The sequence below is a fragment of the Nylanderia fulva genome, unplaced genomic scaffold (genome assembly GCF_048542155.1).
Source record: "Nylanderia fulva isolate GAGA-0341 unplaced genomic scaffold, ASM4854215v1 Scaffold135, whole genome shotgun sequence".
In the NCBI taxonomy this organism is placed as follows: Eukaryota; Metazoa; Arthropoda; class Insecta; order Hymenoptera; family Formicidae; genus Nylanderia; species Nylanderia fulva.
In genome coordinates this window covers 37,406-59,947 of record NW_028189569.1, presented here as the reverse complement: position 1 = coordinate 59,947, position 22,542 = coordinate 37,406, and the positions used below count along the sequence as shown (strand labels likewise).

At 28.4% G+C, this 22,542-nt stretch overlaps 3 protein-coding genes across 8 annotated transcripts in view; 1 reads left to right on the top strand and 2 right to left on the bottom strand.

Annotated features, from left to right (window-relative positions):
• The window catches only part of LOC114938087 (uncharacterized), a 41,197-nt gene extending 29,783 nt beyond the window's left edge, over positions 1-11,414 (bottom strand). For 2 of the 4 annotated variants that reach the window (XM_029311840.2, XM_029311838.2), the window contains exons 1-2: positions 10,755-11,406; positions 10,149-10,296 (exon numbers count right to left, since the gene is read on the bottom strand). In XM_029311840.2, the coding sequence (XP_029167673.1) occupies positions 10,149-10,296; positions 10,755-10,828 (222 nt within the window). In that variant the 5' untranslated portion in view covers positions 10,829-11,406. Of the gene's footprint in view, positions 1-10,148; positions 10,297-10,754 lie in introns of all 4 variants that reach the window. The other 2 variants (XM_029311839.2, XM_029311837.2) reach the window with 2 other exon arrangements.
• A 2,538-nt stretch (positions 11,415-13,952) lies between these two features.
• On the top strand, positions 13,953-16,715 carry meigo (Solute carrier family 35 member B1 homolog meigo). Of its 2 annotated transcripts, none has more exons than XM_029311844.2 (2): positions 13,953-14,560; positions 16,127-16,715. In XM_029311844.2, exons 1-2 carry the CDS (start codon positions 14,138-14,140, stop codon positions 16,700-16,702), a joined length of 999 nt encoding a protein of 332 aa, XP_029167677.1. In that variant the 5' UTR covers positions 13,953-14,137; the 3' UTR covers positions 16,703-16,715. The 2 variants fall into 2 exon arrangements, with proteins under 2 accessions (XP_029167677.1, XP_029167678.1); XM_029311845.2 differs by having other exon boundaries at positions 13,955-14,527.
• Positions 16,716-17,876: 1,161 nt separating this feature from the next.
• LOC114938092 (uncharacterized) lies at positions 17,877-19,347 on the bottom strand. Of its 2 annotated transcripts, XM_085479960.1 has the most exons (4): positions 19,083-19,347; positions 18,594-18,893; positions 18,247-18,516; positions 17,877-18,160 (listed from the first exon to the last, which is right to left on the bottom strand). In XM_085479960.1, the coding sequence occupies exons 2-4, from the start codon at positions 18,806-18,808 to the stop codon at positions 17,956-17,958; spliced, it is 690 nt and encodes a 229-aa protein (XP_085336086.1). In that variant the 5' UTR covers positions 18,809-18,893; positions 19,083-19,347; the 3' UTR covers positions 17,877-17,955. The 2 variants fall into 2 exon arrangements, with proteins under 2 accessions (XP_085336086.1, XP_029167679.1); XM_029311846.2 differs by having other exon boundaries at positions 18,594-19,347.
• Positions 19,348-22,542: the final 3,195 nt, after the last annotated feature.

The window sequence follows — 22,542 nt, the reverse complement described above, 5'->3', positions numbered from 1 at the left end:
TCTTAAAAATTACACTTGAAAAGGACCCGTACCTAAGGGTCGAAACGTAGTGTTTTTAATAAATTGTACTGGCCAGTTAGATCGAAATTTCAATAAATTTGTATGATAAACTATTTCATTCACTTATTTTTTTATCTTTACAATTTTTTATGTCAAATATTGTAAATAATCAATTATTTTTATATACTCGTAAAAAATTATGATAGTTCTAGTTTTAAAAATTAAGTTGACCTTGAAATAACCTTGAAAACATCACCGAATTAGAAACAAATAATGCTGTTATGTTTGCCTCTCAAAATCAAACAACTTTTGTTTCAAACTTTACTCTTCAAAAATGCGTCGTTTTCGAGATATTTACGTATCAAAATATTTATATCTCAAAAACTCCTATATATAATATATGTATATATATATAATATGTAATATTTAATATATTTTTAATTAACAAAAAATAAATATCTGTTTCGGTTTTTATGTATACAAATGATATTTTTCATTAGAAGAATTTATATATATATATATATATATATATATATATATATAATTGTTGTATTTCTTTTGTTTATATAAATAAAAACATTAATTTTAATAAAGAAATTGCAAAAGACTACACATATATAGTAAATCATAAAGGTATTCAAATGTTTTCAAAATGTTTAATACTTAAAAAAAAAAAATATATATATATATATATATATAATTTTTAAAATACATCTACAATACATACTTGTTGCAATAGTAATAAAAAATAAATCGTAAAATTTTATAAATATTAAATAAGGTTCTTATAAAAGTTCCATTTCCTCCTCGATTTCCTCACTATGGTCATATTGAGTTGATGATGTCAAAAACGAGCAATATGAATTTCTTTCTTGCAAATTATCATAAGATTTATTATAATGCTTTTTATTTTCTCATTTTTATACATATATTTTTATTATGTCATCGATTTCTATTTTATTAGTCTATTTAGTCTATTAGTTTATTTTTATAAAATCTATTTTATTTACCTATTGAATTTAATATTTTATAAAACACGATATACACCTCCTTCTTCTCGGCCACAGAGCCAAGTTGGAAGAGCATTCGCCTGGCAAGAGGAAGGTCTCGGATTCAATTCCCGATTTAGTCAACTTTCGGACCAACATTTTTCTCGCCTATTTCTTTACGGGGGAAGTTAAAAGAGGAACAAGGAGAATTCTTGAGATCCCAACCACAGGACACAAATTCTCAGATTCCTTAATTTTCTTACTTAATTTTCGCAATAACATCGCGTTTAGCCGAAAGCGTCTGTGGCCGAAAAGAAAAAGGTGTATATCGTATTTTATATTAAAAAAGCCGACTAATATTCTTATTATTATTTAATATTTTATATTTTATATTAATTATAACATTAAGTAACAAAATGTGTGTACTGACTTTGCTTTATAGGGTATCCTATTTTAAAAAATATACATAAATATATCAAAAACATGGCGTTTCAGAAAAAATATTTCAACAAAAGTTGTATGACTTCAAGGGAGACATGAGATAGTGACAAAGATTTGATCTTAAAGAGTCGTTTGAAAGTCACGTGAAGATCACCTTTAATTTATTAAATAGAATTATTTTTTATTGCATATTCTTATAGCTTATTTCGAGAGCTTTCCAAAACACTATAATAAAATATTTTTCTCTTTAAGTACTTTTTGAGTTATAAAGCTTAAAATTATCAATTTTTTTAACATAAAATATTTAATTTTCAGTAATGTTATCTTAATACTTTTATGCATGGAATAATGAGATCAATTAAACGGTGTAAAGAAAACACATAATTACTTTTAAAAAAAATTACGCAGTATGTTGCAAATTGCATACTTTTTTAAAAACAATTATCTGTTTTTTTTACAATAAATAATTGATCTCATAATTGGATAAAAGTATTAAGGTAAGATTACCGAAAACTAAATATTTTACACGATATTTTACGTATATATTTTATGTCAAATTATTAACTTCAAATTTTATAACTCAAAAAGTATTTAAAAGAAAAATACTTTATTATAATGTTTTGGAAAGTTAAAAGAATATGCAATAAAAAATAGTAGGTTCCATTTACGAAATTGCAGCTGATCTTCATATGACCTTCAAACGACTATCCAAGGTCAAATCTTTGCCATCTTATGTCGCCCTTAAAGTCATACAACTTTTGAAACATTTTTTTCTAAAACATCCCTTTAAATTAATCCGAGGTATCCATTTTTCTGATACACCCTGTATATCGTATGTACATATACATGTGATATTGAAAGAACTCCAGCAGCAATTGAGTATATGCCGGTTCAGTTATTCTTAATAGAATTCAGCAAAAAAACAAACAATTCTTGCCTTATATGTCATAAAATGTTGCGAAAATTAAAGAAAATTCTTAATATAAAAATAATAGAATTTGAATATTGCGTATTGACACAATATGATAGAAACTAAATCAAAACTGACCTAACATAACGACAATTATCTTATAATGACAGAATATCGAATATCATTAGAAATCGAGCTTATGTGCAAAGAAAGCGTGACAGTAAAAGAGAAATGAAGCCTGTGCTGTCGTCTCAAAAGATATTAACAAAACAGCAGAAAAAAAATACCAGATAATCCATTGTTATAAAATAAGTTATAAAATTGTTATAAAATTTAATTATATTTAATGTTAATATATATTGCATATTTCTCGAATTTTTTTCCATTTGTTCTAAAATAATAAATGTATAATGAATTAAAAATGTTCTGAATAAAAATATGGTTTAAAAAACGTAAATTATTTATTATTTATATTGTAACTATTACGTACAATAACTTTGCTAGAACCAAGGAAAAGATATATATTATTTAAATCCAGTTATATTAATATCATCAATCAAACATCTTCGATTAAAATTAAAATTTTATTAATTGTTACACATTGTTAATTAATGGAAATAGAGAAATTATATCGATTTTCTTAAGTCAATTATTAATGGAAGAGATTCGCATTAAATTTGCTATATTTAATCGTCAATTATATATTTTTTAATTGTTTCTGCTCAAATCAATTGTCAATTGAATTGTCTTCAATTGAATCTGTTTTTTTCAATCGTCCATTAAAGTACTTCTAATTAAAATTAACTCATTAATCGTTTAATTGAAAAACTTTTAATTAAATTAGCTTGTATTAATCGTTTAATCGATCGCTCTCCGATTAATTTCGTTTATATCAATTGTCAATTAAATAATCTTCAATTGACTTCGATCATATTAATTGTTAATTAAGCGATCTTCGATTAATCTAGCTTATATCAATCGTCATTGTAACGATCTCTAATTAATCTTTCTAAAATTAATCGTCAATTAAAAATATTTTAATTACATTTGATTACATCTGTTTGTAATTAAATGCTATAATTAATTTAAAAAGTAATTAATTAATGACCATCTCTGATGTGTAGTAATATTGGATTTACACTTCTTTTGTTTACTATACGAGTACAATCTTGCACTCAGGTTTCTATCACAGGCAAAGTCCCTTTATCCACTCAAACAATTGAAGAACCGTATTATAGATCAAAGATGAAATATAAATACGGATAATAACGCTAGAGAGAGAGTAATTAAAATTGGTACCAATTTTTTTTGTAAGTTAATACCTATTTTTTCTAGTAAAGAAGAAGAGAAAGTCATTAAATGTTTGGAAAAAATCACGAGCGTGGCGCGAATCGATTCACCGCTGCTAACACTAAAATGATAAATTTCATTATTGAAATGAGACGCGGTGAATCGATTAATAACTAGAGCATTGGACTGATACAACAGACAGACACTAAAGGAAGTAACAACCTAAGAGAAGTTTCGCATAAAACTTAAATTTCGAGATGAAAGAAACGTACACAACTAGCGAGAGTGAGTCAGAAAACGTAGAAATCTTACAATAAAAGGTTTATTGATTACGCGGAAGAAAAATAGGAGTTAATGCAGTCACTTGTGCTTTCTGAGGAGAAAATAGAGTTATTGGCGGATGGAGTAAAGCATCCCGTACTGCAAAAAATTGTGCAAAGTATGGATCATTCCTAAAACACGTGAGGAAAATCACAGAAGACACGGTGAAATGTAAAAAAACGGAAACAGCACACGTTTCAGAGTCTAAAGTTAAGAAATAAATAAAGAAGCAGCAGTTATGCGATGGATAAACAAAGCTTGTTTTCATTGTAAATTAACAAGACAAAAGAATTTATTGGGAGTAAATGGCAGATTTACTGTAGCTAGTCTGTTCTTTGAATTGTGCGCTATAGGTATTGTAGTGGTTCCTGTTTTGTTGTCTGGTTATTTTTATATACTAATAGCTTTTTAAGTTGGCACAACGTATCTCATTTTTACTTACTTGCCATCAATTTTACTTATTGTAACCACATTTTTGTAAACCATTCTGTGAATATTCTAAATATAATTAACATTTAGAACCTTTTTACTTGTTCTTTACTTATATCTGATTTAGACAGACAAGAGAATTCTTTCAAGAAAAGACAAAGAAAAATCACTTGTTTCAAATGTGGGCAAGAAAGACTCAGTCTCTCGTGTCCAAAAAGAGAAGTCAGTGGAGAGGCAAGAGCCATGTGATCGAGCAAAAGAAAAAAGAAAAAACGACGAATCATCGATAGCAGAAAAGACCATCTACTTAGTAGAACGAAGACAGAATAGTAGATAATGCGTACAAATATATGTATAGCGCAAACGAGCCAGAAATAGCATTAAATCGTTAATAGATATAGGAAGTCCAATGAATCTCATTCGATATTCTGTATATCAAAAATTGTTTCTTGTAAAGAGTCATTTAAAATTAAAAATTATACAAAATTATACAAAAATAATATAAAAAGAGATAAATGATTTAGTTATTTCGATCGGTTTTGCAAGATATTTTATATCTAAATTTGACACAATTTTATATAAACTATGAAATATCTCTATATTCTAAATATAAAATATTAATATTAAATGTAAAATATCCTGTTATTTTGGATTAGTTAATTGGATCGGTTAATTGGATCTAAATCTACTTCTATGTTTGTAAAATAATGAGAGAAATCGATTGGTGTAAAAAAAAATATAATTGTTCTTAAGAAAAAGTATAGAATTTGCTATATATCAAGCTAGCAGCTATACATTTTTTTCTTAAAAACAACTCTGTTATCCTTACATCTATTTCTCTCATTATTTTGTATTGTATAAAAGTATTGAGATAAAATCATCAGAAATTAAATATTTTACGAAATATTTCATACCCAGCAAACAGAAATGTTACAGTAACATAACATAGCTGTAATAGTTATGTTACAATGTAACATTTACATTTGTTATGTTACTGTAACATTTGTGTTTGCTGGGTAATTTATGTAAGATTATATCAAATTAAAGTATAAAATATTTTGTAAACTATTCACTTTTTAACTATCATACTCTTATAACTTTTTATACAAAATATAACGAGAAGTCGATTCATATAAAAAAATATGATAATTTCATTTAAAAAATTCAAAATAACTTCCCTGATCTTGGCAACGCCAAATTATACTGTGTTGAATACGCCTATTTAAACTAATAACTTTTGTCTGAAATATTCTTTTCTAAAATGTATTGTTTACGAGATAACCATTAGACTTTTAAATCCTGTATACGTGATATACACTACTTAAAAAAATAAGGAATATTTTTCTTAGCCTAAAATTTATATCTTCAAATCTCTGAAACTCGGCGAAAAATCATCGTAAATTAAAAATTAAAAACGCATTTTGAAGTTTAAAGTTTTCACTTTAACGTGAAATCGCGGTAGTTTTTACAATTTTTTATCTTTCTGTTTTAAAAAAGGATACGTTGTTCCTTTAAATTACATATTTTTGACACTCTGAATCTTGATAAAAAATTTTTTCTCAAAAAATTCTGCTCAAGTTTTATAAACTATAACATTTTAAAACAAAATTTAGTATATAAAAAGGCCAACTAATCGAGCATTATTAGATGATATAAACTATGGTAAGTATTTATTCTATATAAAATTTTACCTGCAAAACGCTATTTTCTAAATTATCCTACAATTTTTTTACTCACAATCAGTTACACAATTTATAACTAAATTTGTATTTTTCAGAACAAGGGAAATAATTTTTTTTTTTTAATCACTGACAGCGTGTTAAAGTTGTTTGCGTCAATCTGTCGTCACTCATTGTTAATGACGGATCTATTCTGGTCTATTCTGGTGGTTTATTGCATTTAACTTGATGTCGAAATGATTTCAACTTTTAGTTACAATTGGAGTGCACGTGAAGACACAGTAGGGCCAGAATTTATAGACCGATCTTAAATTAAGATCAAAAAATAAATTAAGTGAAAATTGGGTAGCGCTAATGTCGGCAGTACTATAACTTTCAAGTCTTATAACTCGAAAAGTACCTTATGAAACAATATTTTATTATGTTTTAGTTTTATAATGTTTTAGAAAGGTCTCGACATCGACTATAAGAATATTTAATAAAAAATAGGAAGTTCCATTTAAAACTTTCATGTTGACCTTGACCGGGCTTTTCAAGATCAAACAAATAATATCATCAAATAGTTTATTTAAGTCCTACTCTTTTTATTTGAAACATTTTTTTATTATAATAAATAAATATTTTCTGAAATATTTTGCCATTTCGGAACTCTTGCCCTACCCTGTATACTAAATTCAAATCTACAAATTGAAAATTTAATCTACAAGTCTGTAAGGAGTACTCTTACAATTAAACACACTTTAAATTAATTTTATGACCGTCTAAAGAGAATATACTAAACCCCATATCAGACATTGAAAATTGAGGATTAAAGATTGGAATTTAATTAACCAAAACAAAAAGGACTAAAATGTCTTTGTTTTGATTGGTCAAATTGCAATCTTCGATCTTCAATCTCAATCTTCAATACGTTACCTGATACGGATTTAACCCAATCAATCAAATTAAAAAAAGCGTTCTTTATGTACATATATGTATTTAAGATTTCACACATGCGCGTTGAAAAATTCCAACATAGCCCGTGAATAAAAAATATATTTTAAACATGTTTCTGCGAGTATCTTTTGTTTGAAGCATATTTTTTACTATATAACAAATCCTCAAGCACTGATTTTAAGAAGAAAAGTATATGAAAATTAATCGATTAAAAGAATTTATTTCAAGCAATTAATGACCGGCTAGATTAGACCATTTTTGGTCAATTAGGCCAATAGAACCAATAAAAAAACAATAGAACATGTGCAAAAGTGTCCAAACGTTAAAAACAAAGGCTACAAGATTCATTATGAAGTTAGAATTTTTTCAAAATGGATTATTTATTACTTTATTCATCTCTGTCTATAAAAAGTTTCTATAAAATAATAGTAACAACAGAAAAACAAATTCAAATACAAAAATTTGATTTAATAGACTTAACTAACAATTTTATTTTATAATATTAAAGAATATATAAGTTTATTATTTTTATACAAAAATTTATTTTCTAAAATCTTGTAACGATGTAAAATTAAAAAAAAATCGGACTAATTTAACCACTTAAACCTTAAGTATAATAAACTTATAAAATGCAGTAACCTATAAATATATAAAAATACATTTACATAGCTATGCTAAATTTTATAACTAAAAAATATTAATGCCTATGTAGCATTACAAAGCATATACTCTTTCTGCAAATCAATAAATACTGAAATATTTTATCATTTTTAATATATTACACACATACAGATTTTCATTATACATAGTATTTGTATTTATACATATATTGTATATAAAATTAATATATATGTATATAACTATATCATATAATGCCTTTTATAATTGTATATATATCATAAAATTATACAATATATTATCATTATTTATAATTATATTTATATATATTATAAAATTATTGTATCATCATTATTATTTATTATTTTCCTTTTATATATACACAATTTTTTTATATAAAAAATGATATAAACAAATTATTTTTCTAGATATGAATTTCGTATACTATCAGATGACGCATTTTCTTTTGAAACCTAGCAATGTGCATACATAAGATTTCATTACGTTTTAAGCACATAAGAAACAAGATATCAATATAATATGAAATATATAAGTACACTGTGTAAAGGCAATATTGTACTGTGATTTTTCTACTTAATATTGAGATAATTCTACTTCCAAATTACACTTAAACATGATTAATTAATACATTGTATGTGTGTATGCAGATATTAAAAATAAAATCCTATATGAGTAATAGTATTGCAGAATTAAACGTGATCAAACCTAAGACTGTAATTAATTTTTCACTATAATAAAATTGTTATACTATATTATGTATCAAATAATCACTTTAAAATCAATATGTAAATAATAGTATATTAGCTAACAAGTGCAGGGCCGATTTATGACCCACACATGTTGGCTACAATATTTTGTGTGACCGGTGCATGGAAAGGAAGCCCTTTCTAAAATCCCATCATGTGCGGAAAGGGCGACTTTTCGCGCGCCAATTGCACAAAATAAATTTTATATTAATAAGAAATATATAATTACAAATATATTGGTAAAAATACAAAATTTGTTCATTTATAGATTATATATTCTTGCTGATACCCTTTCGTGTAAATCATTTTTTAATATGTAATAAAATTTTATCAAATGTATATTTTCTACTGATAAACCAATTCAGAAAAATATGATTAGTAATATTCGATTAAAAAATATCAATATTTGCTATTTTTTATTCTCACTTATGTTGTTTTTTTTAATTTAAAATTTGTTTAAATAATTCAAAATTATTAAGTTAACTAAGTTTAAAATTAACTAAATCTAAAAATTAAGTTATCAATTAAATAATTAAGTTGAAATTATTTTCTACTGGTTGTAATTACACATAAAAGATTTTTACACTTTAAATAAATTTTATTTAGTTTTGTACATAGACAAATGATCATTTTGAACATTTGTTATGTAATCATTTTTTAAATAAATTTGATTAAAAATATGTATAAATTCGTCATGCTTTCATAATTTTAAACTAAATTAATAATTTTCATTAATTAAATTAATAAGCTAAATTTAATTTAATAGCATTACTAGAATACATAGCTATTACTGACATTTTTGATTATGATATTACTAATCATATTTGTCTCAATTAATTAATCAACAGGAAATCTATATTTGATTAATCAAATTTCTTATTAAAAAGCAACATTTTTTTATAAGATAGAATATATTATTAATAATTTATAACCTAACAAATGTTATGTTCTTATAAATATAATGTTTTATTAAATCTTTATTAGTATAAAATCTATTTATTTATATATAAATTTAAATTTTCATTTGATATTTAAACTATAATGACTATTAAATGAGAAAAATTAATCATTGTGACAGTTTTGTCATTGGTTTGACAGTTTGTCAAATGTTATGTCATATTTTCTCGAATTTTAGATATTTAGATATTTTTATATTAAAATTTCTGTCTCTCCATTTAAGCTAAGGAATATAATATTCAATTTATATTTGCAAGTTGCTGGACACTCTGTACATATTTTTATTCACATGTTAAGCTTAATTCTCACTTTTATTTTACTGTAAATAAAGCTTATGACTGAGATCAAGATTTATTAAGTCACGGATTAGAGATTTCTTTCTAATTTTCCTAATTTTAATAATTTTTTAAATTTTCCATATTATGGAACATGATTGTTGCATTCAATAAAACTATTTGCTAGAATAAAATTCAAATAATTTCTTGTTTTTGACATCATAATTCAGTATATCAATAGCAGGTTTCAGTAGGGCTAATTTCAATATTCTCTACTGATGTTTCTTTTTTTCATAGAAACCATGCCAAATAAATATATTTGAAATATAAAGTATAGATAAAAGTACTTAAATAAATAAACTTAAATAGATGAACTTAAAATAACTTAAAAAAATAATTTATATACTGTTATTAAAAAAATATAAAATTTTTTTATTACAGATAAAATGTATAATACATTTATAAAAAAAACAACAGTAATAATAATAACAGCCTTACAAGTAACACATGAATTCTCAACTGTATTGTTAACTGACCTGCATAGGAATATCTTGAGAAGTAGTAGTAGTAGTAGCTGAACTCAAAGCCATCGAGTTCTGAGATTGTATATATTGAGAATACTGCCAGTATCTCACTCTTGGATCTTCCCATGTTGTAGTACGATTAAAATGGTTTATAAAATATCTAGAAAAATACAAATTCATCAAAACTATATTTCTATATTTAATTATTTCTTTTACATTAAGAAATACCATGCAAAATCGATTTTCGATAATTATTTTTAGATTAGTAGTGCACTCATCAAAGCAAAATCTCCTTGAACTCTTAACATATTAATAAAGACAGAACATTACCTACTTTTAAATATATTTAATTAATTTTCGAATCAATAAATATGCTAAAACAATTATCTCCATTTTCATTCAATTAAATAATTTTAGAAAATGTAAACAAAAATGTGTATAAAAGATTATGAAATCTCTGTATGTATGTATTTTGCATTAGAAAACACAGAATACAGGGTTATCATGTCAGGTTATACGTATCGATACAAAGTTTTGATTTTAGAAATTTTATACAAATTTTTTTTTTTTTATTAACAAAAAATGACATTCCATGCTATATACAATATATATACGTACGGACGACCACTGCGAATATCGTATCTGCATTCCCAACCGGGCGGTAATTGACTCCTGTCACTCTGCTCCGCCATCTTTCCTGTGTGTTTTGACAATTATGGCGAGAATATTGAGTAGAAATCACTTTCCTCTCCAACGTTTCATACACATATACGCGCCGATTTTTACACGATATTTCCTTATGTTTGAACTAATTCGATAAAATTAAACCAAACGAAATTTATGACATGTTCGCAACTACGTTTGATTTAATGCTACTTCGGTAATTGGATTGGCAATTGGCACCAGGTTAAGCAATACAAAGTACACAGCACACGATGTGTTTTCGTACTGATTTGGTTTCTTTAACAGATTCGTTTCGTTGCGTGCTTTTGCTGATCATGCGATGCACAATGCACGCTGCTGCGAAGTAGAGACTCTCTGGACATAAGACAGCAACCTCTGATTGGCCCGCCATTTTTCCTCAGTTCGCGCCAGTTTTATGAAATTTTTATTACTATCAAATATAATAAATTACACAGAACCATAAAATAAAATTTTTGTTTTGTTACTGAAACCAGAGTAGGTATTTTTTACGGATTTTGAGTCTTTGAATCTAAATCCATAACTCGTTTTACTCCATCATGTCTAATTTTTTAAATAATCAAGAAAAGATGTGCAAACTCAGACAGCACACAATATTTATAATAAAAATTCATAAATATTTATAAATATATATTTCTTTTAAATATTATATAAATATTTAAAAAATTTTTTATAAAAATCTTTCTTTAACATATTATTATTAAAACATTATAGATTAAATATTTCATGTAATATTTATGGTATATAAAGATAAATATTTATATAGTAATTAATATTAAAAATATTTAGTCCGCTCTCGAAAGTAATACATTATATATATATATACATATATATATTTAAGATGGTATATATATTTAAGATGGTATATATATATATATATATATATATATACCATCCTAAATATATATATATATATATATATATATATATATAATAGTAAAAAAGCACTTGTGTCGCACACAGTGTGATTTTGTGTCGCCTGTGTTGCTTGCTAAAAAGCACCCTTAGTCAGCTCTTGAGAAGAGTATTGTTTCGTAATGTCTGAATAGTTCAGTTGAATATATATATATATATATATATATAGGCCAATAGAGCCAAACGCGATGTTAGTGCGAAAATTAAGAAACTTAGGAATTCGTATATATCTTGTAGTTAAGATCTCAAAATTCCCCTTGTTCCTCTTTTAACCTCCCTGTAAAGAAATAGGCGAGAAAAATATTGGTCCAAAAGTTGGCTGAATCGAAAATCGAACCCGAGACCTTATTTCGCTTGCCGGGCGACTGCTCTTTCAACTGAACTATTCAGACATTACGAAACAATACTCTTCTCAAGAGCTGACTAAGGGTGCTTTTTAGCAAGCAACACAGGCGACACAAAGTCACACTGTGTGCGACACAAGTGCTTTTTTACTATTACACAATATAACACAACCTTACTCTTTAGTTAAATCGCTTTGTGCTCAATTGTGTTACACTAGTGTTACACAGTGTCTATCTGTGTCTTCTTTGCTGAAAAGCAACCTAAATATTCTTAAATTATTGTTTCTATATGCGTCTGGGTCTAATTACGGCGCTTTAAAGGTGAAATTAAGTAAGTGTCTGAATAGCTCAATTATACGTGTAAAATCAAAGGTTTTTAGCCTGAACTTGCACCAGGGGCAAAGTCTTTTGGTAAAATTAAAAGATTTTATTAGCCTGGACAGAGGCAAAGGGTGCTTTTCAGCAAGAAAGACACAGATAGACACTGTGTACCACTAGTGTAACACAATTGAGCACAAAGCGACTTAACTAAAAAGCTGAGTAAGATTGTGTTATATTGTGTAATAGTAGAAAAGCACTTGTGTCGCATACAGTGTGACTTTGTGTCGCCTGTGTTGCTTGCTGAAAAGCACCCAAAGTGTGTCGGTAAGGGGCACAATCGCACAGAATTGACGGTCTCCTCTTTAAACAGGCCTTTGGCTATTATTAATCTATCTGTCTATTAATCAATAACCCCAATTACACGGCACCCTTAATCGAGTTTAATAACATCCGTAGTTGTAAGACTGGCCAATCACAGCCGTTCCATTCTTCAGGAGAATGGCTGTAATTGGTCAGTTTTACAACTATGGATGTTATTAAACCCGATTAAGAGTGCCGTATAAACATACTCATTGACGCTAGAAACCATCGTCAAACGGAGATCACGGTATCGATTCTGTAACTTTTTTTAAAGTGAAAATGTGAAAAGTGAAAAATTCTCGCTAATCACGCATTGATTTTAAAATGAAATCGATACTCACGCGACTAAATTTGTCGCTTGTCTAATAGAGGGAGAAGTAGTGACAAAATATGCGCGTCGTGAACCGCCAATAAAATTGAGAATATAATAGCTTAAGCGGGGAGCACACACTTTTGCATAGGCGCATAAGCGTAAACATGAGAATCTTGATTGGTCTATAAACGTATGCATAAGAAATTCAACCAATCAAATTTCTTATGCATATGTTTATGCGCTTATGCAAGAGTGTGTGCTCCCCGCTTTACAGGCAGAAATATGGTGCATGGATGACAGAACGTGCGAGGCAGGTGAATAATATTTAAAAAGAACAGCTCTTTCTTCTTCTTTGTTTATTGTTAATTACAATTACTGTTGATTTCGCGGCACACTGAAAAAGCTGAAACGGTCTGAACTTTATTCCCCACTATATTTTCTTGACGCCGAATCTAGAGAAAGTTTAGTGAGTTTAATTTGACGCTGGTTTCTAGCATCCGTGAAAATATACCATTTCATGTGCAGTATGCTGCCACAGCAGTTTATTGTTATTGGTAAAGTTCAATTGAACGAACAGCAAAGGCAGCAAAGCAGAAGAACATACAACTAGTTGATTCTAATTATTATTATTATATTAGTTGAATAATGGATTTTAAGAATAAAATAGATTATTATGAGAATCGAAAAGCAAAAATCGTAATTTTAACCTTGAAATAATAAGAGAATAAAGAAATATGCTCTAATAAATTGTGATCACGTGACTGATTTGCTGCTGCAACATGCTGCATATGAAAAGCCACCTTAATAGGTACCCTGCTGCCATTGTAGACCCCGATGAAAACAGACCTTGTGATTTGTGATATCGCCTGAAAAAGCGACCTTAAGCACATCCTAACTAACCTACCTACCTATCATTGCCCGCCACGTACAATTTACATCACATGCTCGCTCCGTTCGAAACAAAAAGGTCAACGATAACGCGTTGATCAAAAACGATCCCAATTACTCACATTCTAATTACATGACGCTACGTTCGTGAAAAAAAAATGATCATCGCTAACAAACATTCTAAGTTATTAATATACGCGAGCGGTATATTTGTGTGTTATTTCTATTTCGGAATGTTACAAGAAAAAATCACACGTGGACAATACGGTGACAGAGAGAACCGGGAGAAATTTACGTACATGTTCGCACTGGTCTTCGTCCAATGCCTGGTGAACTACACATTCGCCAAGACCATTTTGCACACGGTGATGAAACAGGGCGAAGACACCACGTCGACTCTGTATTACGCGGTGTCAGCTTTGACATATCTACTCGCCATGGTGTGCAGTAATATGGCACTGCAATTTGTCAGCTATCCGACACAGGTCATCGGCAAGGCCGGCAAGCCCATACCCGTGATGATACTTGGCGTATTATTAGGGAAAAAAGTCCGTATATACGATAAAAATCTTATGTACAAGGTATTCCATGACTCGAGGTCTTATACATTAAGGGTGTACTATTGAAGTCATTTGGCATTAAAATTGTTTAATAAACATGTGCGAAAATGCTTCCTAACAACTATATATTAAGGGTATACTATTAAAGTCATTTGGAATTGAAATTGTTTAATAAACATGTGTGCAAAAATGCTTTCTTTAACAGAACTACAACTATTGATGTGAATATTTGAAAAATATTTTCTGTCAGTCAGGTATTGTTTATATGTTTTTTCTGACAGTCAATAGTTTAAACAGAACAATCTTGCAACAAACAAGGATGAACTTATAAATAGAATTGTAGATAAAAGGGATGAACTTATGAATAGAATAATAGATGTGAAAATAAGAAATTCTTCTGACATGATAGAGCAGCTATTAAATCATTTACACAAAGTAAGACTGCATCTGCAGATGATTTTGAATAGAATTTGTAATATTCAAGGTATACCACAATGTGATGTCCATACTGAAACTGTGTATTTTTGGTGTCATTCTAAGTCAAAAAATCCTAATACACATATGCCCTAAAGTCATACATTAAATCGTTGAGAAATAAGCCACTTTCCGCACGCTAAACAGCAATCGAAAATCGAACTTTTGTGACTGGCATTGCAAAAAACAATTGCTTGCTTTATCAAAGTATAGAAATAAATAATAATAAAAAAATAAGTAAATAATTAAAAATTATAAGTTAATAAGTATGTAAATAATTATTTTTACATTTTTCGCTATACTTTTAAAACAATCGAATTTAGAGCATATGTGTATTAAAACTTTTTGACTTAGAATGACACCAAGAATACAGTTTTAATATGGACACTATGTTGCGGAACACCCAGTATTTATAAATAAATTTAATTTAATGTCTTTTGATTCCTTTTTTAAATATTTACACCAATTTTCAACCTAGAGTCACAGGATACCCTGTAAAGTGATTGGTACATCAAGTTTGTGAGGAAATTTCACACATTTAAGAGATTTTTCTAACTTTGTAATTATAAAGTCATCCTCATCTTCAAGAGGTAACTTCATAATTTCAAATAAAGCCATCTATAAAATGTTACATATTTGTATAAGAAAGAGAACAAGTAAATTATATCTGGAACATTTGTTTGAAAAACGCTTCTACCAAAAATTATAAAATTTTAAAGTATAGTGCAAACTAATGATAAAACCATAAATAGAAGGTTTCATTTTTTTTATTTTAAATTAAATGTTAACTGTTGATCATTCTCATCTAAATGCTTATTCTTCCTACACAATTTTATCTAATTCTAAATAATATTTCTAAGATTACATTAGCTTCAAGTATTTTTCATTTTAGTCTTCTTTCGTTTTAGGTGATGCAGAGAGGACTATATTTATTTATGTAGTTAGAAAGGTCCCTCAAATATATGATATTCTCATGAACCATTTTTTGATTTGACAAATATTTTTATTGATTTGTAAATACTTTATATGGACCATCCTGTATTACAGGATTCTTTGATATGTATATAAGATTTTTTTCTGTTATCTTTAAATATTTGTATTTTTTTTTTGCAGATATATCCAGTTAGGAAGTACATATTCATCTTCTTAATCGTCATTGGAGTTGCATTATTTATGTACAAAGATGGTAATACCTCTAAGAAGCAGTCGGAATCATATTTGTCAGTAGGGGAATTATTGTTACTGCTATCACTGACAATGGATGGATTAACAAGTGCGGTGCAAGAACGAATGAGAGCGGAACATAAGTCAAAATCGGGTCATATGATGCTCAACATGAATCTCTGGTCTGTTATTTTTAGTGGTATGGTGATTGTTATCTCTGGAGAGCTCTTTGAATTTATTCACTTTCTACAACGATATCCTTCTACTATATGGCATCTAATAACGTTTTCCATAGCTGGTGCATTTGGACAATATTTCATATTTCTAACGGTAGCCGAATTTGGTCCGTTGCCATGTTCCATTATAACCACTACTAGGAAATTTTTTACCGTTTTAGGCTCTATATTAATCTTTGGCAATAATCTTTTGCCTAGACAATGGTTGAGTACATTCATAGTATTCTCAGGTTTATTTTTGGATGCTATGTATGGTAAAGATAAAAGTAAGAAAGATACTGCAAAATAAAATGTGATAAATATTTCGATATTTAGTTAGACAATTTAAGTATGTACTTCCAATATTTAAGTTATTTTTTGTATCTAAAATTTATATATATATATATATATATATATATATATATATATATATATATATATATATATACACAGATGCACAGTTATATGTATATGTGTGTATATTAAAAGTAATATATTAAAAGAACATATATTAAAGTTTATAAATATACAAAAACACATGTGCATAATACTAATTGATAATAAAAGTATTATTATTTTTCTCTATTTACATTTTTATAAGTGATAAAAATAATTGTAAAAATAAGAATTTTGTGAAAATATAAGTAATTTTCTGTAAAATTATTGTCCATTATTAAAAGTATTGAAAAATAGATGCATACTTATAATATTGTGAATATATTTTCATCTTATCTCATATTTTCTATAAAATTTTCTATAAATTATAAAATTATTTTAATAATTGGAAACAATTTGTTAGTTTATATATATATATATATATATATATATATATATATATATATATATATATATATATATATATAATAAGTCATTGATATAATCTAGTATTGACTTTTCTCTTTTTATTCTTTATATATTGAATTATAATATCAGAAACAACAAATCAATTATAAGATTCTTTTCTTTAAAAATTTATAGATTAATATATTATAAATTAATGTATAATTTGAAATATATTTGAACACCATTCATTCTGCATAAAGCAATTATATAAATATTTTAAAATTATAAAAAATCGATAAACAAATATTAATCAATACTCTCCCTTTTACAATATGTCTTTTGTCACTGATGAATGTCCATAAATAATTACTATATTATTATTTAAAAAATATATACTACACTTATTTAAAAATAAAAAAATAAAATAATTAAAAAATATATATTTACCTAAAATTGTTAATTATACATATAATTATATGAAAATTATTATAATAAGTAATGTTTTTTTTTTACATGTAATATGAATAAATATGAAAAGATAAAAGTTTCACATTTGCAAAAATCATGACATTTCACAATTTTTATATATTTTTATATATATACTAAAATGCATCTCAAAAAATCCTATTTTTTTTTAGTTAAAGATCCAAAAGAAACAAAATTTGACAATTTGTCGATAACTGTAAGTAGCAAAATGTAAAAATATGTATTTCTAATAAAAAATTAAAGAAAAATGATTTTTTTCATAAGAGAAGTTTTATACAAAAATATACATGGTTTCTATGATTTATGCCAATAAGTAAAAGCTACATATAATGCATAAAATTCTTTAGAACATAATCCCAGATTTTGTATATCCAGTGGATGCAGCATATCTGCGATTTTGAATCGTAGCTCCGTTGGCAAACCTTGAAAACTAGGACTTGTTAAACCTGAAGCTGACAATATATCTGTCCGCAAGGGTATAGTCAGTTTGTTTTTAAACCTGACAAATTTTGCAAAATGTTATATATTTTTTACATGAATAAATAAATAAAATAGCAAATTGATGAAATATTATTCTTTACATACCTATGTGATATTTCCTTAAGATTCCTATATCGCAATAATAAATTATTTGAATAGGGATTTACATATTTTAACGTCTGCACAGTCATGCTATAAGTTTTTTTCTCTTTTATACATGGGAATATATTAAGTATCAATTTATCACCATAAGGTATTGCGATAAACTTTGATTTAATATTCTCTATATTATACAATATGAAATGTGCTTCGTATGTGTCTGTTTCTGGCAATTTCCAATCAGTAGGTATACGAACCAATCTTGTATTTTGCTCTCTACAAACAACACACATATTAATAAAATTATTTAAGAGATATTGAGAAAACACATTTATACATATAATATAAATTACCGCTTTAAAGTATTAGAAATGGATGATATAGAAAATCCAGATTCTGCTAATAGAACAAACAGTAGGGTAACAAGATAATCGTGGTGTATAGCATTTTCATCCAATTGTTCTAATACTGCACTTAATGATAATGCTAACGTGGAAAATGTACTATCTTCTGCCAATATTGGTTCAGATATATCAACCATCCTTTTCAAAGTACATAACTTCTCCATTTTTTTAATAAAATGTTAATACTATTACTATGATACATAAATCGAATTAACATCACACAGGGTGTCCCATAGGAAACTACTGAAACTATTCAGTTGTCATTTTGTAATACATGCAGTTATTGAGAAAACAAAAATTGTGTTGAAAAAAGGAAAACAGTTTTTAATGGATATAAATAAAATGTTTGTACCAGTCTATTTTATTGAAAAAAAGTAATGAAAAAAGTGCTAAAAATCACATATATAAGCTAATGATAAATATTTTCGAAGTGCACACCATCTGAATTTGTACAAAATTCTGTTCTTTTACGAAAATTCGTAAAAACTTTTTCTAACATGTCATTTTTATTGACGATCCTTTCAATAGCTGCTATTAAAGCGGGGAGCACACACTCTTGCATAAGCGCATAAGCTGTAACATCCCGTCATTTTTTCGAAACCGTATTTTTGTGCGCTACAAATCTTTCTGAATAATTATTTAAGGGTCGACAGGTCGTCCGGCCAGACTCCGAATTGATATTGGAGACCTCGCGCGGTGACAACGCGAAACTCCAATTTCAGTGTTGCCAACGCCGAGAAACCAATTTTCGGGTTTTATGTGGTGGTGTATGTCTGTACACGTACATACACCACTGCATCGCTCACGCGGACGCACGTAAGAGAGACAAGGACCGATAATCACGTGTTCTCCTTGTTCCTCTACCGTGCCGGTATACGCGAGATGCCGCCTAAAAATGCTTTCTGGCCTTCCGTAGCAGAAAGCAGTAACGTAGCAAGACTAATAAGCACCCATTTTTGTAAATTTTATATATGCTTATGCACATATGTGGATATATTATTTATATATAAATATATATATATATAAAATATACTAATTTACTCTCAATTATATATGCTACTGTTATTATTTATCATTAGACAATTATAAAACAGAGGTTATAGATTTGGTCTGACTACACTGGCCTCAAATTAAAGTTGTATATATATTTATTTTAACGTTTCGACCATACGGGATGTGGTCCTTTTCAAAAATACAGATTGGAATATCAGAGAGTTACAGCATTTCGTCTTTAAGATGTAAGCGCAAATTATGATTCGGAGAGATTTAACTTGTCAAATAATAAAATATAAAATAAATTATAAAACATATACATATATAATTTGTAGTGCTATATATATATGTTTTATAATTGTCTAATGATAAATAATAACAGTAGCATAATTGAAAGTAAATTAGTCTACAATGTTAGACACGGGTACTTGTTAGATTTGATAATTTATTGCTTATACTTTTCGAGAGACAAGAATAAGAGAACGAATATAAATTATTATTAGCTTGTATAGCAATCATAGATTGACGAATATGCGTTGGTTATTCTTGATTTCTTTTCTATTATTGATATTATTGTATAATTTGCTCCATAAATACTTATAACATAAAAGAACTTATGTCGAGTAATATTGATCAATGCAAAGGATGTTCAGTATGTATCACCCAGTAAATTATTAGAGTTCAAATATATCAATATCAATTTTTTAATAATATATTGGAATACAGAGAAATGATAAAAAAATATATTTCGGCAATAAAAATTTTATAAATATATTGAAAATATTTTTACTACACGCGCGCGTGCGCGCACACACACACACACACACACCCACATACACACTATATAAATGCAAAATAATACAGAAAATAAATTTTTAATAAAAATCAACATACCAGCTATTTGTGTGTGCATATGTAGCTGCAAGCATGCAACGGATTTATTACTTGATAAATTTATTTACGGATTTATTTTGCATTTATATATATATATATATATATCAGAAGACGCGGTAGTGTCTCCGGCCATGTTCAAACCCTAAAAGACCTTAAAAGACACTACAAGTCTCCTTATCCTGCACCATCAAAGTCCATTTTTTGGGGGTGTAGAACTACTAAAATATAAAAAATTTTGAATTGCACGTAACATAACCTGAAAGGCGGCATCGCCACGAGTAATTTGAGCCAAGAAAAAATAAAATCGGTCAAGCCGTTCCGGAGATACAAGCGGTCAAAAAGTGACGTTTTTCATGAAAAATTAAGAAACGTCGTCTTCTTCTTCTTCTTCTTCTTCTTCTTCTTCTTCTTCTTCTTCTTCTTCTTCTTCTCTGTCCGCGTATAAATCTCTTCTCACCTTTCACTCACACCTCCCTCAACTTCCACCCACCCCTTTCCCTCCCACATCCCGCCCCCACCCCACCCCTACCCCCACCCCAACCCCACTCCCACCCCCACTCCCACCCCTCTTTCGCCCCTTTCACCCTCTTTCGTCCTCTCTCACCCTCTTTCACCCTCTTTCGCCCTCTCTCACCCTCTTTCGTCCTCTTTCACTCTCTTTCATTCTCTCTCACCCTCTTTCACCCTCTTTCATTCCCTCTCACCCCCTTTCGTCCTCTTTCACCCTCTTTCGTCCTCTTTCACCCTCTTTCGTCCTACCTCACCCTCTTTCGTCCTCTCTCACCCTCTTTCACCCTCTTTCGTCCTCTTTCACCCTCTTTCATTCCCTCTCACCCTCTTTCGTCCTCTCCTCACCCTCTTTCATTCTCTCTCACCCTCTTTCGTCCTCTCCTCACCCTCTTTCATTCTCTCTCACCCTGTTTCGTCTTCTTTCACCCTCTTTCATTCCCTCTCACCCTCTTTCGTCCTCTTTCACCCTCTTTCGTCCTTTTTCACTCTCTTTCGTCCTCTCTCACCCTCTTTCATTCTTTCTCACCCTCTTTCGCCCTCTCTCATCCTCTTTCGACATCTTTCACACTCTTTCGTCCTCTCTCACCCTCTTTCGTCCTCTTTCACCCTCTTTCGTTCTCTCTCATCCTCTTTCGACCTCTTTCGTCCTCTTTCACCCTCTTTCGTCCTCTCTCACCCTCTCTCACCTCTTTCACCCTCGTACGTCCTTTCTCACCCTCTTTCGTTCTCTTTCACCCTCTTTCGCCTATCTCGTCTTCTCTTACCCTCATTCGTCCTCTCTCACTCTATCTCCAAAAAATCATAAAAATGAAAAGGTCAAGCCATGTTCAAAAGAAGGTCCTCAAAAATTTAAACCTAGTCTGTACAATGAAAAATAATTACTCGTAATTCCAGAGTTCCAATTTGTTAATATCGAATAATGTATTTGTTTCAAGTAATGGCAGTAGAGTCAAATACATACCTACGTATATGCAGTTTTTGCTGTTAATTGTACTTGAACGAAAAAAATAATTAAATGATTTAAATATAGCACATTTTAAATAAAAAAACTTATATAATCGAACTCTGTTTAGGAAAAGGTAGAACATTTCATTTGCCTCTGCCTTTACAAGAAACATTGGATAAGGTATGTTCTCCGGAAGATCCTATAAATTTGAATCACGAGTTGCACATTCTCGTTCGAGGTATACCCAAGAAATCTAAAGTGGTTTGGGAAAATTTGGTAGATATTAATAAAATGTATAAGGCTTTACAATGGTTGAAAGAAAATAATCCTCATTACTCAAAAATTCGTCTTCCAGCGTCATCTGATGATCTATTAAAGGATAAGTTGCAGGAAACAGAATATAGGATTGTCGATGAGGAAAACGACAATGACGAAATAAATGAGGTGGTTGAGGAATTACCAGCATTGAATTTGTACAATGTACAGCAAAACAAAAATAATAATGATCAAACCGTTTTAAAACGTACGGCTTTTCTCACACAAATCACTGAACAT

Bases quoted from the DNA above. Each gene is read 5' to 3' on its own strand.
- LOC114938092 (XM_029311846.2), bottom strand. From the start codon at position 18,808: ATGGAGAAGTTATGTACTTTGAAAAGGATGGTTGATATATCTGAACCA. The intron at 18,517-18,593 runs GTAATTTATATT...TGTTGTTTGTAG, and splicing joins ATTTCTAATACTTTAAAGCG to AGAGCAAAATACAAGATTGG. The intron at 18,161-18,246 runs GTATGTAAAGAA...AAAATTTGTCAG, and splicing joins CTTAAGGAAATATCACATAG to GTTTAAAAACAAACTGACTA.
- meigo (XM_029311844.2), top strand. From the start codon at position 14,138: ATGATCATCGCTAACAAACATTCTAAGTTATTAATATACGCGAGCGGT. The intron at 14,561-16,126 runs GTATTCCATGAC...TTTTTTTTGCAG, and splicing joins ATAAAAATCTTATGTACAAG to ATATATCCAGTTAGGAAGTA.